The 18818-nt window shown below is 42.4% G+C and overlaps 1 protein-coding gene across 2 annotated transcripts in view; it reads right to left on the minus strand.

Moving 5' to 3' along the window:
* l1cama (L1 cell adhesion molecule, paralog a) overlaps positions 1-18818 on the minus strand; it is a 75645-nt gene that overhangs the window by 37074 nt on the left and 19753 nt on the right. The window contains exons 1-3 of one of the 2 annotated variants that reach the window (XM_066670491.1): positions 13252-13408; positions 10971-11058; positions 448-807 (exon numbers count right to left, since the gene is read on the minus strand). In XM_066670491.1, coding sequence (XP_066526588.1) covers positions 448-586 — 139 coding nt within the window. In that variant the 5' untranslated portion in view covers positions 587-807; positions 10971-11058; positions 13252-13408. Of the gene's footprint in view, positions 1-447; positions 808-10970; positions 11059-13251; positions 13409-18818 lie in introns of those variants that run through there. The other variant, XM_066670492.1, reaches the window with a different exon arrangement.

Consider the following 18818-nt stretch of genomic DNA (forward strand, 5'->3'; position numbering starts at 1 on the left):
GGAAACCCACGCGGACACAGGGAGAACACACCAACTCCTCACAGACAGTCACCCGGAGTAAACCCACACAGACACAGAGAGAACACACCAACTCCTCACAGACAGTCACCCGGAGGAAACCCACGCAGACACAGAGAGAACACACCAACTCCTCACAGACAGTCACCCGGAGGAAACCCACGCAGACACAGAGAGAACACACCAACTCCTCACAGTCACTCGGAGGGGGAATCAAACCCACAACCTCCAGGTCCCTGGAGCTGTGTGACTGCGACGCTACCTGCTGCACCACCGTGCCGCCCCGAAACATATCATACTGTGATATATATTGATACTCTCCAGTCTTATATAGCCCATCTATATTAATATATTTATAAACTACAAACGAGTAGTGGTGGACATAAATGTACATAACAGTTAGAGTCCATAAATTCTTATAATACTCACAGTTCTCTGGAATGTGGATGGCAGTGTTTCCTGGTGTAGGAACGAGGGTCAGCTGGAGGAAGAGGACGCACAGGAGCAGGAGGGGTGAGGGCATGTGGCGCCCCCTGCTGTCCACCTTCTGTTGTGATGTGGTACTCATTGCTCACTGTCCCATCAAAGCTGCACCTGCTTCCAGACTCAGCTTAAACACACTGAGCAGCAGAGTGACTGGCAACTCCCTTCTCTCTCTCTCTCTCTCTCTCGTCCTTCTCTTCCTCCTCACTGGCTCTGTTTTTCTTCTCTCTCTCTCTTTCTCTCTCTCTCTCTCTCTCTTTCTCTCTCTTCTTCTTCACAGGTCTACGCCCTCCTTCTGTGTTCTTACTGCAAGAAAAAGAAAGAGAGGGGGAGTAAGAGAGGTGGAGAGAAAGAGAGATAGAGGGAGGATTGCCACATGTGACAGAGGGTGAGATAAATGACTAGGACCACCACATGGTCCAGGAGAGAGCCAGAAAAAAGACAAAGAGCAGAAGGAGAAAGGCAGAAGAAATATGTATGACAGGGGTCAGCAGACGTAGAGTGAAATAAAAATGTGTAAATCGGATTAAGGCTGAGCAGTATGACCAATATTTAACATCACGATTACAGACATTTGTGTCATTCTGAGGCAGCTTTTTCCCCCAACAATCATATTCAAACCTAAGGTATAATCAAGCTAGCAGCTGTGTACATTCAGCTCCCAGACAGGATTAATACTACTTAGGTCAGTTGTGCTTAAACACAGATGCTGTATGTTGCAGTTCCTCAGTGAATCCCTGGAGTAAACCTAGTTATACATAATGTAGGAGCACACATTAAGCAGAGACGTGACCTGGTTCATGGACTTTGAAACTACAAACCTTTTTATGCTGTTTTTATGCACGGCTTGTTGTTTACAGGCCCTGATTAACTGGTCAAAAGGTTTATCGATACAGTTGATGATACACTGAATGTACTTGGAAAACCCCATTGTAAACCAGTGCAGATATGACAGCCAGTCAAGGATAAGAATGATCCTCATTAAATAAACATAATTCCTTCGAGATTAGTCAAACTGAAGGCATTTACTGCCTTGAATTCTGCACAGTGACCACACTCTTTAATAACATGAGAGGAAAAGGAAGAAAGAAAAGAGGGTGAAAGGCTGAGCAGGAGAGCGGGGGCCTGGTCTGGAGTATCTGAAGTGGGCTTTTATGAGCATGAAGATAAGCACCTATTAGAGATGGTATCAGTCATGCTGCAGGGTTGAGGGACACACTCCAGGAACAGTTCGCGCTCTCCATCTGGAGACACGCTCGCCAAATCACAGCACATACACACACACACACACACACACTCCACATGTACAGCCTGAATATACACCCCTCTTTATTGATGATGTTGTGCCAGCTAACGCTCCTCTTTCTTCCACAGCCGTGATCACAAAAACACACAAAGGAAAATTCCCAGAGGAACAGGGAGAAACATACAAACACACACACACACACACACACACACACATGCAGAGGAGAAAACCAAAAAATAAGAGAGAAATTGGAAAGAATTATTCACAGAAGGGCAGCAGCAGCCAATTAAAAAGATGGAGGGAATGGATAAGAAAAGGAAGATAAAACAAGAAAGAGAGAAAGAGAGAGCCCAGAGATAAGGGTAGTAGAGAGGGTAAGCAAAAAGATAATGTTAAAGAGAGATGAAGGGTGTGGACAGAGAAAGCGAGTGAAAGAGAGAGAAAGAGAGAGAGACAGAGGTAGAAATTGGTGTTTGTGTGGGGGGTGAATGGCATCAGTCTGAATATTTTCTGGCTGGTGAGCCGCAGCTCTGAGGCAGCAGGACGCTGAGGGAGTTGTAACCTGGCAGCGGCGTAAAGCACCGGGCGGCAATAGAGCCCAGCGACCTTGGAACATGACTGAAGGTTGAGAGGAGGAGCAGAGAAGAAGAGCGCTCTCACAGTCGGAGCAAGAGAGATAACCACTCTGCTCCTTTCTGCCAAACTAACCATTTCCCTGATTGCTCGTCCTGCTCAGGTCGATACACTGATAAACAATAAGGAGCTCATTAGTGCTGTTTGGACACGGTCTGAAATAGAACACATCAAACCCACCCCACGCTGGAGTAGCACTGAGGGAGATCACCGCTAACATCTACAAATAAAATCAAATAAATGATAAAGAGAGAAAGTGAAAAATCAATAGGAGAGAGATGAGTGAGAGAAAGTGAATCTTTGCAAAATAAAGTTAGAAAAGAGCTACAGAGTGAATGCAAAAAGAAAGAATGAGAGAGAAAAAAAGAGAATGACCATGTGAGAGAGAAAGACTGACAGAGGTATAGAGAGAAAGGTAGAGAAAGAGTGAATGGGTGAGAGAGAGAGAGAGAGAGAGAGAGGGAGAGAGGAGGGGGTGATGGAAGGTGAAGGTTTAGACAGTAATCCCCTCCCCAACTAAATCACACAGCTGCCTCCTCAATCGATGTGTCACCTCTCCTCCACACTCCTCCTCTTTCTCCTCCCTCTCCCTGTCCTTTCCTTCTCTCTCCTCTTATCCCACACTCTTCTCTTTCTCTTTCTCTCTCTCTACTTCACTTCTGTCACTCTTGCTCTTAAACCCTTATCCTCTCTGTCCCCCTGTCTCTCACTCTCTTCTCCACTACTGGTCTTTCTTCCTTTCTCAGTTATCATGCTTCTCTCTCTCTCTCTCTGAGCTGAATGTGGGGTAGTGTCACTGATTATCACAGAGGGGTGGTGCAGCCAATTACAGACTGGTCAAGCCTCTTCTGCCCTTTAACAAATGCCACTAAAAGAGGATGAATGGAGGCACACTGTGTTGGGTATTTAGTGTGATAACACTCAGGCATCAGCACACTTCAGCAGCACTGACAGAGAGAGAGAGAAAGAAAAAAGAATGGATTAGCCCAGTCACCCACCTGCTCCTGGGGGAGGAGCTACCCGCCAATCAAACCATCACCCGGCGATGCACCATCAAACAGAGGCCGGTAACTAGGTGACTAAACCATGCGTGACATGCTCACAGACACTGAGGGCAGTGAATGAGAACAGAATAATGATGGTAAGGAGATTGAGGAAAAAAACTTCACCTTAAAAGACACAGAGTCTACAGTTTTCATGCATTTAATATTATCCCTGCACTGGAAACCACTGCTGTAATTTTACAGTTAACTACAATTTACAATTTTTACAATAACACTTTTAAACACACCTTCATTGGAATGGGATACTGGTAGCCTGTGCTAGCATTTCTCCTGCGGTGTTGCTATCAGTGTGTGAAGAGTGGGAGAAGAGGGTTGCATTGACAATCCGACACAATGGGCAGCACTTTTATAAGTGGTCAGAGAGTTGTAAATAACTCATGAAAGTTACATTTAAACCACACGCACCATTGTTTTTCTTGGGAAATTCCCAATAAGTTTGATGTGTCACATGACCCTCTTCCCATTGAAAAAAACAAAAGTTGGATCCAAAATGGCCGACTTCAAAATGGCCGCCATGGTCACCACCCATCTTGAAAATGGAAGTTAATATCACCAACCATTCCCATTTTATTAATGTGTATCCATATAAATGACCCACCCTGTATAATGTAATGTAAATATAATCATATTGTATGACCAAGATTTATATCACAATATATTTCGGACTTCGGTAAATACTATTTATTTCCAATATTGAGACGAACAATAAAAAAGCCACAGTGATTCTGCCAAGAACTATGACATCACCAACAAACAAAAACCTCTTGGCTTTGTCAATATTAATATTTTTAAAATAACTGAGTGCAATGAACTGATGGCAGTGCCCTGTGATGACCCTCAGTCAGTGACAGATGCTGTAAATAGTGTATATCGAAATATTGAAAAAGTGTATAAAAATCTTATCATTGTCATTGGAACATTTTATATTGTGATATATATTGATATTTTATTATTGTCCAGCCCTAATATTGTATACAAGCATATATGCATGCTACAATATATTTTGATTAAAAGCAACTGCTTTTATGATTTGTACAAGCCATTAGATGATGTGGAGGATGAACGAGTATTTCTGAGAGTTTTGAGAAAGGAATCCAAGTGACTGAGAAAATCTGTAAATAATCACATCACATCAATGGTGTTTAAGAAAGAGAATAAAGACTGACTGCTCCTGAAAGGTGAGAGATAACAGTGTAGTCAGGCCATAGATGAGCTGTCTCAGCCCCGTCAACAGCTCTGATGATGGAGGAGATTGACAAAATGATCAGGGCTTTAGAGCTCTCAGCCCTGTCGCGCTGCTGTCGGCGATGGTATCTAGAGCCTGTTAGCTGCCTCACTGACTCAGGTCAGAGGACAAACAGGAGCGGCCGCTCTGCAGCTGTGTGACTCCACAGACCCCACTGCACTCCACACAGACCAGCTGCTTTAATGTTATACGCAATTTTCTCGTTCCTAATCCCACCCATAGCTAGCAAAGATTCTCTCAATCGCGCAAAAGGCACCAACCTGAGAAAGTGAAGTCCAGTATGTTTCCTCCACATGTGAAACCAGCCACTGCTTCTTTTCCAACTGCATACAGGACAGCCTAACATTATTGGAAGACAACACTAATAGCTCAGATCTGGTTTTATCCAGCTAACAGACACTTACACTCAGGCAGCATGACGCTGATTGATGAGGGTAGAACAAGGACCTTTCTACCCATCCAGAGAGAGCAAGGCCAATTGCGCCCTCTTGGACTCCTAACCTCACCAGCCACATTTCTAATGGTGTTTCACATAGAGTTCTTTTTCAATGAACTAAACTCTGTGAACCAGAAAGTGAACTGTCTGCAAATTCCTTCAGTTCTCTTTGTTTTCAACCATCTGGGTAACACTGAAGTAGTGCAGTTCAGGTTTACACTCCACAAACATACCACAGATCTGATTGGCTGAGCCATGTCTGAAGCCTTGGTAAAACACTGTTTAAAAAACAGGTATTGCTCAGATCATCTTTGCTCAAACAGGTTTTTAATCAAATGTTATGTGTGTTGTGGGTTGCTATGTTGTAAGTCATTATACCATAGATTATTATTTGTCACTGTTTTATAAAATCCATATGCTCCTCAAGGCTAGGCATTAGTGATATTGCTGATTTCATTGAAGTGGTAACCTGAGTTCAGTTAATGTTTGGGACCATTTAAAACCATTTAAATAAGTCCTATTTGACATGTTCACATACGTAAAAGGAATGTGCCTACTTTTAACCCTAAAACACTAGGGCTGTGCTAATATCATGTGTGGAATAATAAATGACGTCATACAGTTGCACATTAAATGGCGTACACTCGTTACGTGAGTAATTTAGGCACAGAGACAGTAGGTTGGAAATTTGCTGTGCATTTAAAAATGTGCTCCATAAGACGAGTGACTTCAGTTGTGTGGTGGTGGTTTGGAAATAAAATATTCAATATTCTAAATATTTTTAATACAATGTCAGAAACTTAGTAAGTTACAGTTATTTACGAAATAAGCAAATGTTTACACACTTGTTGTGTCTTCCTTATGTTTGAAATAGTTAGATTTGTACTAAAATAAAATGTAATTAATAAATATGATTTAAATAAGAAATGTATATGTATGTATATATATATATATATATATTATTGAATATAATTAATATTAATATAATATATATTTTAGGGGCGGCACGGTGGTGCAGCAGGTAGTGTCGCAGTCACACAGTTCCAGGGGCCTGAAGGTTGTGGGTTCGATTCCCGCTCCGGGTGACTGTCTGTGAGGAATTAGTGTGTTCTCCCTGTGTCTGCGTGGGTTTCCTCCGGGTGACTGTCTGTGAGGAGTTAGTGTGTTCTCCCCGTGTCTGCGTGGGTTTCCTCCGGGTGACTGTCTGTGAGGAGTTAGTGTGTTCTCTCTGTGTCTGCGTGGGTTTCCTCCGGGTGACTGTCTGTGAGGAGTTAGTGTGTTCTCTCCGTGTCTGCGTGGGTTTCCTCCGGGTGACTATCTGTGAGGAGTTAGTCTGTTCTCCCCGTGTCTGCGTGGGTTTCCTCCGGGTGCTCCGGTTTCCTCCCACAGTCCAAAAACACACGTTGGTAGGTGGATTGGCAACTCAAAAGTGTCCATAGGTGTGAGTGACTGTGTGTGTTGCCCTGTGAAGGACTGGCGCCCCCCCCCCACAGTGTGTATTCCTGCCTTGAGCCCAATGATTCCAGGTAGGCTCTGGACCCACCGCGACCCTGAACTGGATAAGCGCTTACAGATAATGAATGAATAATATATATTTTGTTGAAATAGGGTGTTCTTGAAATGAATAAAATTATTTCCAGTGTTTTATTCATATCGCCAAAAATATCGTTATTGCCAAAATACCCTGAAATATTGTGATATTATTTTAGGGCAACATCGCCCACCCCTACCTTACACACAGTAATGATCCCCAGAACTTGAGAATCCACTTGCTTTAACACAAAGACACTGAGTCATACAACACAGAAATCACTGGTATCAAGTTTCAACACACTCTAAAAGCGTTAATTATCTCTGCAGAGTGGAGCACAGTGACAGTAACAGAACCGCTCACTTATCTATTAAAATGTGAATCACAGAGTGTTACCATAAACAAAATATTACCAAGAGCCTTGTTTGTAACTCTGTTAATGTGGTCTATACGGTGGATTCCTCAAGATCACAGCCACGTTTGGAGTCCTTACACCCTCTTTGAAAAGAAGACAGTAAATTAGCATTTAAGAACACTCAGTGAGAGCAAATTGCAGCCTCCGAGGGCTCTGTGGGACACGACAGGCTTTCAGAGCTGCATTTTAATGACCCCTCGCTTCAGTCGAGAGAGACAGCAACAGGAGAGGCCCCCACGGACCCCAGAGCACACTCTCTCCTTATCTACCAGCTCCATCATATCAGCCCTTTCTCCAAATTACAGCGTTTTCTCGTAGGCTTGACTTGAGTTGACTTGTTTTATAGCACACTCACGTTTCCACTTTGTAAAACTGAATTGCGTGAGCATATGAGGTTCAATTGAAAATTCATTACAAATTCTTCTCCTTTTCCCAGTGATCAGTAACCTACTTCTCCTTCACATTTCTCTTACATGGATTAGGAAAAACATACTATAGCTATTGCTCTATAGAACCATGACAAATACAACAATGTCATTAGATAGATAGATAGATAGATAGATAGATAGATAGATAGATAGATAGATAGATAGATAGATAGATAGATAGATAGATAGATAGATAGATTCAATTTTGTTGTCATTGCTCAGTACAAATATTATAGGTTTTTGCTACCAGTCATTACAGTCAGTAACGGTACTGATATACACTACACATCACCCTGCACTAAAGCTATGGGCAAACTAATGTCATGATGTATCCTAAAGAGGATGAAGAGCATCAAACGGTGGTTTAACCCTGAAGGTACTGTGTTTAGGGGAACGTGCCTCTGTAGGCTGTGTCTTGTCATGACTCCTCTTTAAATATTTACCACCTCCAGCTGTGAGGATGTGTGTCAGAGTGCAGGAGAGAGGGTGAAGATGGGGGGAAAAAATAAATGAATATGTGTATGCCCTCCACCCCCGGAGACGTCCCTGAGGGTCTGTCTGTCTGTCTGTCTGGAAAAATAGTGCGGTGAGAGAGAGATAGAGAGAGAGTATATGTAGAAATGAAAAACTATATACACATAGAAGGAGGAGAAAGAGAGGAATACAGTCAGAGACAGAGACAGGTAGCAGAGTGTTGATAGATTTAGTATGTAAAAAGTGAAAGAGGGACAAACAATTAGAAGGCAGGAGTCACTGGGAAAGTAGGAGGAGGAGGAGAAGAAGGAGGAAGAAGTGATTGAAGTTAATGGAAAAAGGAGGAGTGGTGACAGAGGACACAGCAACGTGGAGGGGGGCTTGTAATTCATAGAGACCCCCTACAGGGTAAATTATTAATAGCCTTCCCCTCGCTGTCGGTACGGTTTGCCCTGAATTCACCTAAATTCATAATTCATATTCCTGCATTCACCATATATTTGGTTTGGTGCCAGACTGGGCTCCTGGTCTCAGTACAGTGGATTTAACTGTCTGTACGTCTTCCTGGAGTCAACATCTCTTATGCATGAGCCTCCAGATGAGTCTGGAGGGTTAAAGCTTATAATGAGAAGAGGAAAGGAACACAATGCAACCTTGAGAAATTACAGCTGAGCAAAACTATAATATCACCATTCCAGAGGACATTTTCAAGATACGGAATATCTAACGTGTGTGTGTGTGTGTGTGTGCTCCACCCAGAAATGCATTCTCTAGCAACCGTTGCCAAGTCAAACAAGCTTTAACAGTATTAAAAAATATTTGCAAAAAAAACCCTACATAGACTGGAGAACCATGGTTATGTGTGTGTGTGTGTGTGTGTGTGTGTGTGTGTGTGTGTGTGTATACTAGTCTCACACTGCCAGACTCTCTAGGGAGAGTCTGGTACCATTTGTCACTTAAGATGGCCAAGAACTGCCTACTACTACAGGAAAAGAAATTTGACTGACACAAAAAAATGTACCAATCACAAGTCTATTTTGTCATGAGGTGTAGGAGGCAAAGAGCCAATCAGAATGCAACTGGCAACATCCTGAGAGTAAGGCCAACTGAAAGTGTCAGTCGAATTGTAGGCGGAGTCGTGTTACGCTCATACAAGTGAATTATACACAGCAGTGCTGCTGGAGTTTTTAAACAGTATCCACTCACTGTCCACTCTGTTAGACTACAGACCTCATTGGCCCACCTTGTAGATGTAAGACAGTAGACAGATTGCTATCAATCAAAAACATGTCTGTCAAGAGAAATACGTGTTTTTGACTGGACAGTGAATGTGTAGGCGGACCAAATACATAATCATAGAAAATACATAATCATAATGTATCATAAATACAGTCAGTATTCTAGCGGTACTGATGATACCAATGATATTCTCAGACACAGTTACTACCATTCCTATGTGAAGCAATGCATTTGCCTCATCCACGATTGGACGCCTTGCCCTCAGAACAGAGAGTGTACCAGATTACATGAGGTCTATAACCATTTGGTTTATCTCATTATGTGGAGGCATTATGAGAAAAATGTAGTAATAATTGTGCCTGATAAAAAGTCAATATAGCATTGAAGGCCTTGCTACGAAAGCCTTTTAAGAGTGTGTATGTGTGTGTGTGTGTGTGTGTGTGTGAGAGAGAGAGAGAGAGAGAGAGAGAGAGAGAGAGAGAGAGAGAGAGAGAGATAAAGTGTGTGTGAGTGTGTGTGAGAGAGTGTGTGAACCAACGCAGCAGAGCTTTACAATACAGTCATTTGAGCAGCTATTTCCCTTCTTCTTTTTACTCTGCTCTTCACTCTTAATCCCCTGATACTTGGCACTTTGGTCAAAGCTTTTTTCACCTCTCTCTCTCTCTTTCTCTCCCTCTCTCTCTCTCTCTCTCTCTCTCTCTACTCCACTCTATACTGCTCTCGGATGTAATAAAGTGCACACAGATTGACACAACGCTGACAGCAGGCAATACTTTTTTCTGCTTTATTGACTGAACATCATATGCTCACTATCCCTGTGCTCCATTTGTGTCTTCCTAAAGGCCTGTGATGTGGGCAGACAGCACTGGAGCCTCTCCAACTCACCTGAGAACTGACCTGCATTGGCAGCCCCAGCACAACACTTCAACAGAACGCACTAACCATTCTGAGAGGAACAATGCACAATAAGATATGTATGTGTAAATGGTTACACATGTTGGGTTGGGCAAGATGTTAGAGATGGTAAAGCACCTCATGAAACTGGACTGCATCATTCACACACTCACTCACATTTAGCAGGCCAAATATTCTTTTATATCTTTTAATATAAGGCAGTGATATTAGCATAAATGGTTAATGATTATTCTTATGATTCCAAAAAGCTGTCAATAAATAAATACATACACTAGAGTATAATCTTAATTTTGAAAACTGAAAATACATCAGATATCAATTATGAGAGTGACTATTTCTTTAAAATCTTCATCAGTCACAAAATGTAATATCAGTCAAGCCCTAATTAATATGCATATGAAAGAGATTGTCATTACTCTTCTGCCTTTTGCATTTCTGAAAGCTCTTGCTCATCCATTCCACTTTCATTCCTGCTCCCAATTACCCACTGTTTGACGTACTCCCTTCTCTAACTCTCTGTCCCTCTCTCTTTAGAGGTGAAGGGTTAATGTTATGACAAAAAGCTATAGAAACATAAAGGTTGTCAGTTGGGGCTACCACCCACTCTCCATCCATGTTTCCATGACAACAAGGTCTCCAGGATAACCCCCCCTTTGCACATACAAATTCAGTTATTCATACACACGGACACTAACAGGCAGTCACTTGGCAAATACATGCTCAGACACACAAGCTTACAAACTTGCGCACACATGCGTGGACACACACACACACACACACAAAGGCTCACATGTATTTTCTATTCTTTCAATTTGCAAAGGATGATTATGTATTACACTTACACAAAGTCAAGAGCTCCACAAGCAGTCCAGTATCTGTCTCGCTCTCTCTCCCTTCACTCTATACACTCCAGCTCTCTGTTCCAAAGGCCTGTGAAGCAACAACCAGGTTTATTTATTGATGTTTCTCGCCTCCAGTCACAATAAAAAAGGGGAGAATAAAAGAAGTGTTGAATAATTAAAGCTGGTGAGTGTACTCATTAAGAGGAGAAAGGAGGATGGAGTGAGGGGGTATAAATGTGTCAATAAGAGTGAAAGTGGTAGAAGGACAGGGGTTGCTGAAGATCAAAGGGAGATTCGGGTATGATAATAGAATGAAAAATTAATAAGATGGTTGAATGCCCAAAACGAAATAAAGAAAAACAACATAAGGAAAGAGGAAGGATGATATTACCCATAACACACAGGCAGAGAAACTGAGTTACAGAACAATATTAGGCCCAGAAACTTGTGATGCTTTATAACTGGGCTGCTCTCATCACCTCTGGGAGAGTTTAATGTGGTTAGATACACAAGGGGCAGAAATATTCCTGTGCCAGTCTATGGGGCAAATTTCAGCCAGAGCCATTATATGACAAATATGACAATATAAGCTCCCGTACGTATTAAAAATGTTTTGAGGTTGTCAAGCCTGTTACCTGTGTGTTTACCAGGGCTGACTGTGAAAAGGTTTAATTTTGCAGCCATTACACCACCATTCAGTACACTATAAATGCTGATATACTTACGATAGAGTAGGCTCCAATTGCCATTACATTTGTATTACAATCTAGTCAGCTAGTAAGTCAGATTAAAAAATCTGTGTGTTTACAGTTAATATTCACATGATTTTTGAGAATTTCATAGTATTTGTTTTGTCACAAGTTTGCTTTGGTAACACCATATACTCCATAAGTTGTAGGTAACTCCACTAAGCTAAAAAAAATGACCTCTATTCTGATTGGCTGCCCTGTATTGTGCCTTATTCAGCATACAGTCCAGGTTGAAACACTCCTTATAACTACAGCAAAAGGGGGTGGAGTCTAACTGCTGTAGGTTGAATAGAGCGATACATAACAGGAAGTCGAAACAGACTTCCGGGAAAAGCAAATAATTTTTTCAAAAGCAAGTGTTTAGATTCAGTTAAAAGTAATTTTATACACTTTTAATTTGATATATAATAGAGCGTGAAAAAAAGAATGCAGTTTAAACTGTTAAACTAATGCAAATTATTCTGTTTTGATGTGTTTTTGTATTTTTTTATTTATTTTTATTTTTTTGTTTTTGTTTTTGTGTGTGCCATAGACTCTAGACTTGTTTCCAGCAGGGCTCAGGGAACCTGTGAATTTCATCACTTCAGACCGTTCACACCTGAAACACATCACACCCTGACAGTCCAGCATGCTACAGAGACGGATCAAACCTAGGAGACGACATAAAACACTGCACACCACAAGCTCTGCTGTGGCAAGAGACACCAGAGCCTTGAAAAAACACACCAGTGTACTGAAACAGATTTTTATTTCTCTCTCTCCCTTGTCTCCCACTCTTTCCATCTTTTCCTCCTTCTCTCTCACTTTAATTCGTTCGCTTCCCTATCTAACCTTTCACTTCATTCTTTTCCTCATCCACTTCTTACTCTTTTTTATCTCTTTATCTCACTCCCCTCAACCTCTTGTTCTCCAACTCTTTACCTCTCCTTGTGTCCTTTATTTCTTTATCCCTCTCTGTTATCTCCCTCTCCAGCCTTCCTTATCTCTTCCTTTCTTCCATACTTTCTTTATCCTTTTCTCTATCTCTTTCCACCCTCTTTCTCTCTTCCCTCCTCGCCCTGTCCTTCGTTCTCTTACTCTTCATATCCTTTATCATTCTTCTTTCAGTCTTTCTTTCCCCCACTCAATTTCTCCCTTACCTCAGTTGCTCTCTCTCTCTCTCTCTCTCTCTCTCTCTCTCTCTCTCTCTCTCTCAGTGGGAGGCTGAGCCTGTGGAAACAGTTCATTAAAGTAACTCCTTAGGTTGTCCTCGGTCAGTCCCCAATTAAACGCCTCACCCTTCGTTCAGAAGGCTTAAATGAACATGGCACGGAGTCTCTGAAGGCAAAACAGGAAACATATTTCCCTGTAACAGAGTAATTAAGACGACAACTAGCCCTGGTAGCCTTTCGTCGGGTTCAATGCTGGTGGGGCGTGAGCTAAAAAAAAAAACGCCACACACACAACCCAGTGAAAACATTAGCCCGGGCTAATACCAGCAATCACCGCACTGAGACATTGTGAAATTAGGCGGAAAACCCATCACCACTGACCTCCTCTGCCTTCACTCCCCCTCTTCTCTTCACGCTTCCTCTCCTTGCTGTCTCTCAATGCGACCTTAAGTCTTTATTTCTCTTTCTCTCCTTATTATTTCCACCTGTATGAGGCCTCGGTGGGTGTTTTCTGCTCCCTGAAAGCTGTCAGAGTGCATCAGTGAAGGTGATGGCACTCCGAGGACTGACCTGACAGTCGGTCTCTTAAAGGGCTAATATCACAGAAACTATCATGCAGTATTTAAACAAAAGTGTCAAAATTAACTAATCACTCGACAGTCCAGTTGCTCCAGGGCCTGTATATGTTCTCCCTGCTTCTACTAACCAGTTCATAAACAAGCCCTTCTCAGCTGAGGTGGATGTGTTCCAGCTGACAAACATTTACATTACAGGAGGTATTTCAGGATTAGGCTTGAAAACCTGTACTATAATCACCTGTTGTTATATAAACCTGTTGTAACGTTGTACAGAAGTATTGTGGTTTACAGCAGTATCAGAACCAGTTCAGTACTCAAGGTTGGAAATGGAAAAAAAAGCATAAGCCTTAAGACGGTATGTTTGGTCGACTAAAGGCAAACCAAGTATAAAAGAAAAATGGGATAGTCTATATTTCACACTGCACTTCTGCTGCTGTAGCTGTATCTCACAGTGGTACTGATTCTCTGAACTGATTCAATGATCTTCAACTATTTACAATATTTAAAACAAATAAAAAAAATGCACCAATTAATATTTCCAGAACCTTTCAAATGAAATTCATTTGCATTTGGCTTAAAGCCACCAGACCAAAACAAACCTAAGAACAAAGCATGTAAGAGAACCACTGGAAACGTGGTAGTTAATCAACAGCAATGGAAGTGAGAACAGTAAAGAGAGCAAAGAACGATCTAAGAAAAGAGAAATGTAAGCTTTAAACAGCGCAACACATTGTGACATTTTGCAGAGTAAAAAAAATGCAGTGCTACAGTGTAGATCAGGAATAGCACAGCATAATTATACTGTGAATGCAAAATGGTAAAACTCAAGGGAACAACACAATGCTGCTTAAATGTGGGGCTGGGTGATATGCATCATTTTGATTATATCATTATCACGGTATAACTATACAATTTTTTGTAACAATTGGACAAAGCTCTCAAGTGATTTAAAAAACTGCAGTTTCAATAAACTTTCAATAAAATTCACCACTGGACAATATCTGTCCCAAATTACAGACCGTCACTGTCCAATGAAATATGTGTATCTCCAAAAAGAGCAGTTTTACAGGAGAAGGAAAAACCTTCTTGTGTAAAAAAGATTTTTATTTTAATTAATTATGGAGAATTTCTATTGGTCCGTTCAGCATTAAATTTTTAAAAACTTTTTCAGTGTGTGTTCTCCCCGTGTTGGTAGGTGTACTGCTGACTCAAAAGTGTGGTGACCATAGGTGTGGGTGTGTGAGTGAATGTGTGTGTGTTGCCCTGTGAAGGACTGGTGCCCCTCCAGGGTGTGTTCCTGCCTTGCACCCAATGATTCCAGGTAGGCTCCAGACCCACCACGACCCTGAACTGGATAAGTGCTTACAGACAAAAAATGAATGAATGTATCCTCAGTAAAGTCACCAGGAGGCAGGGAACATAATTCATTCATTCATTCATTATCTGTAAGCGCTTATCCAGTTCAGGGTCGCGGTGGGTCCGGAGCCTACCTGGAATCATTGGGCGCAAGGCAGGAACACACCCTGGAGGGGGCACCAGTCCTTCACAGGGCAACACACACACTCACACATTCACTCACACACTCACACCTACGGACACTTTTGAGTTGCCAATCCACCTACCAACGTGTGTTTTTGGACTGTGGGAGGAAACCGGAGCACCCGACGGAAACCCACGCAGACACAGGGAGAACACACCAAACTCCTCACAGACAGTCACCCAGAGGAAACCCACGCAGACACAGGGAGAACACACCACACTCCTCACAGACAGTCACCTGGATGAAACCCATGCGGACACAGGAAGAACACACCACACTCCTCACAGACAGTCACCCGGAGGAAACCCACGCAGACACAGGGAGAACACACCAAACTCCTCACAGACAGTTACCTGGAGGAAACCCACGCAGACACAGGGAGAACACACCACACTCCTCACAGACAGTCACCCGGAGCGGGAATCGAACCCACAACCTCCAGGTCCCTGGAGCTGTGTGACTGCAACACACTCAAAATATTCAGCTGGCTTAATGCCCTCCCACTACTGTGTTTCACTTGAAAATACACTACAAATTAAAAATAATTAATAACATTATTATGTTTTCTGACTCTCGCTGATACAAAAGATTTTACAGCTTTTCCCCAAAACTACATGTCAAAGAAATGAACCAATTAGGAACCCTTATTTTCAAGAGCATAATTCCCAAACTTTTACAGGCCAGCGCAGCAAATACACACTGATCAAAACAACAGAACACAGCAAAAGATGTTCAGCAGCAACAGAAAATTGGCAGAAGAACACAGGAGGCTGAAAAGCATTTGAACATGCCAATGACTTAATTTAGGCTTTAATCAGGCCTGAACCACACCACACACGAGCAAATCAACATTAGCATTCCACAGGCCCTAATGTCAGGGTGAAGACAAGGCTTTGTGTTTGAGAGAAGACATGAGTGGTCCCTTGGGTGTAGTAATAAGTGGGCTGTGGCAAGGAGAGCACAGCTGTCACAGGGTTGTGTGACATGCTGGGCAGGTCAGCAGTTCCTCAGAGAGAACAAAACAGACACACGCACACATACACACACACACACACACACACACACAATCATCAATCCCAGCCCCCTGTTATAATCTTACATTACCATGCAACATGCTGTACCCTGCCAGCACCGTTACATACAAGCGCTAGCACGGAAATACAGATGCATGGTCACATGTCTCATATTAAAGGCAGCAAATGTGGTTCTAATGTAAAATGTGTATTAAAGAGTCATTCTGCCATATTGTCATATTCTTTTGTTTGTTTGTTTTTCAAATAATTTATTATTAAAGAAGAAGATAGAATCAATTCTGGTTTCTTTACAGTGGTGTATAAAAAAATACAAGCAATAATAAAAGAAAATCTCAGACCATTTAGTGTAATAAATGTATATGAGAGGGCTTTTAGAGGCATTAAACTCATTGGACATCTGGTTCCTACTGCCACCCCTGTGAACAATCCTAATGCTGTAAGTTTCTCTGCAATGATGTATTTCACATCAAGCCACTCAGAACGGCTTTGTTTACATTCAAATGATTTTGGGAAATGTGTAAAACCTCTCCTTTAAACAGTATAAATACAGTCTACACCATAGGTTCACCACTTAAAAAGATTTATCAGAGCCACTAGCCATGGAGGAAGCTTTCCTTTAAGGAAAGTACAGCATTAAGCATTAACATGAGTCCATTAGTCCATTCACAACAAAACAATCAGTCCTCAGCAGTTTGGATTATTCATGAAAGGTCCATCAGTCGGGGCAGTTGTTATTCAGAAAAGCTTTTGTTGGTCCATCATTTGGTGAAGCACTGTTTAAATGCTGGACTCTATCCATTTTCTCTCTGACAGAGCACAGAAAATATTTGCAGGCGCTGTCTGGGATGCACTTAGGCCATGCCAGTGATCTCCTCCCATATGGAAATGAGGAAATATTGGCAGGACAAGGTCAGGCCTGCTTTAGTATGCCACTGAATTTGCATCAGGGCCCAGAGGCCTAGGCCTCATCTGTGGGAAAGCAATATGCTGATGATGACTGGTTGTACAAGGACGCAGGAAACAAATTAAACAATTGCGATGAGAATCACAAATTAGTAGCAAGCAGCAAGACTTCACTAAACAGTCGATGCTCATATTTCATAGGGAAACAATAAGTTGCTTTATTTCAGCTCTATTAAATATGATAGCTCCAGTTACTACGCAGAGAGAGAGAGAGTGAGTGAGCTGAAGATGTTACACTCCAGATCCTCTACAGCACAGGAAGATGAGCTCTACATTATCAGATATTAATTTCCTGCAGGCGCTTCGATTATCAGACCTTGGTTAATCAGGTCAGAAGACTGCTCTTCCAATGGCTTCATTTACTTTGTTAAAAGTTTCAGAAGGGGCTCTTACCTCTGAGTGCTGCTGATGTAATCTAATCAAGCCTCTCTTGGGATTAGTGCAGTAAGAGTGAAACACACTGCTGTTTAAATAAACCGCAGATCCACCTTTACTCAAAGGTTCTGCTACTTCATGGAAGTGATGGAGATAAAGGATAATGTCTTCCCACATATTTATCATCATCTTTATAGAGGACATTACTGAAACACATTTCCACGTCTGAGCTCCTTCTCTTATACACATAGGCTCTAATAGTCACAATTCATCACTGGACAATATCTGTCCCAAATTACAGACCGTCACTGTCCAATGAAAAATGTGTATCACCAAAAATAACAGTTTTACATGAGAAGGAAAAACCTTCTTAACTTTCATTGGAAGTTAAGGGTAAAAAAAGATTTTTATTTCAACGGTGGTGCAGCAGGTAGTGTCACAGTCACACAGCTCCAGGGACCTGGAGGTTGTGAGTTCGATTCCCGCTCCGGGTGACTGTCTGTGAGGAGTGTGGTGTGTTCTCCCTGTGTCTGCGTGGGTTTCCTCCGGGTGACTGTCTGTGAGGAGTGTGGTGTGTTCTCCCTGTGTCTGTGTGGGTTTCCTCTGGGTGACTGTCTGTGTGGAGTGTGGTGTGTTCTCTCAGTGTCTGCGTGGGTTTCCTCCGGGTGACTGTCTGTGAGGAGTGTGGTGTGTTCTCCCTGTGTCTGTGTGGGTTTCCTCTGGGTGACTGTCTGTGTGGAGTGTGGTGTGTTCTCCCTGTGTCTGCATGGGTTTCCTCCGGGTGACTGTCTGTGAGGAGTGTGGTGTGTTCTCCCTGTGTCTGCGTGGGTTTCCTCCGGGTGGCTGTCTGTGAGGAGTTGGTGTGTTCTCCCCGTGTCCGCGGGTTTCCTCTGGGTGCTCCGCTTTCCTCCCACAGTCCAAAAACACACGCTGGTAGGTGGATTGGCGACTCAAAAAGTGTCCATAGGTGTGAGTGTGTGAGTGAATGTGTGTGTCTGTGTTGCCCTGTGAAAGACTGGCGCCCCCTCCAGGGTGTATTCCTGCCTTGCGCTCAGTGATTCCAGGTAGGCTCTGGACCCACCGCGACCCTGAATTGGATAAGCGGTTACAGATAATGAATGGATGGATGGATGGATAATTTTGGAGCATTTCTATTGGTCCAGTCAGCATTCAATTTTTACACCATGTGAAGAACAGCTGCTGTGTTGTATGCAGTAATCAGTAAAGTAGAGACATGCGTTTCATTATACAACAGTAATTTGCCTTATAGACCATTTCATTTATTTCACACAGAGTCACTGTCAGAACAAAACCTCGTGCCTGCAAAACTTCAGATATCCATTTTTATTGTTTTGAATGCTATAGCTGTGTTTCACCAGTATAGGGCTCCAGGGTTAGGTGGAATACAATCAGTTTGCATTGACTTATTATTAACAGCGTGTAGACAGTGCTGTTTTT

Source organism: Hoplias malabaricus, chromosome 5 (genome assembly GCF_029633855.1).
Source record: "Hoplias malabaricus isolate fHopMal1 chromosome 5, fHopMal1.hap1, whole genome shotgun sequence".
NCBI lineage: Eukaryota > Metazoa > Chordata > Actinopteri > Characiformes > Erythrinidae > Hoplias > Hoplias malabaricus.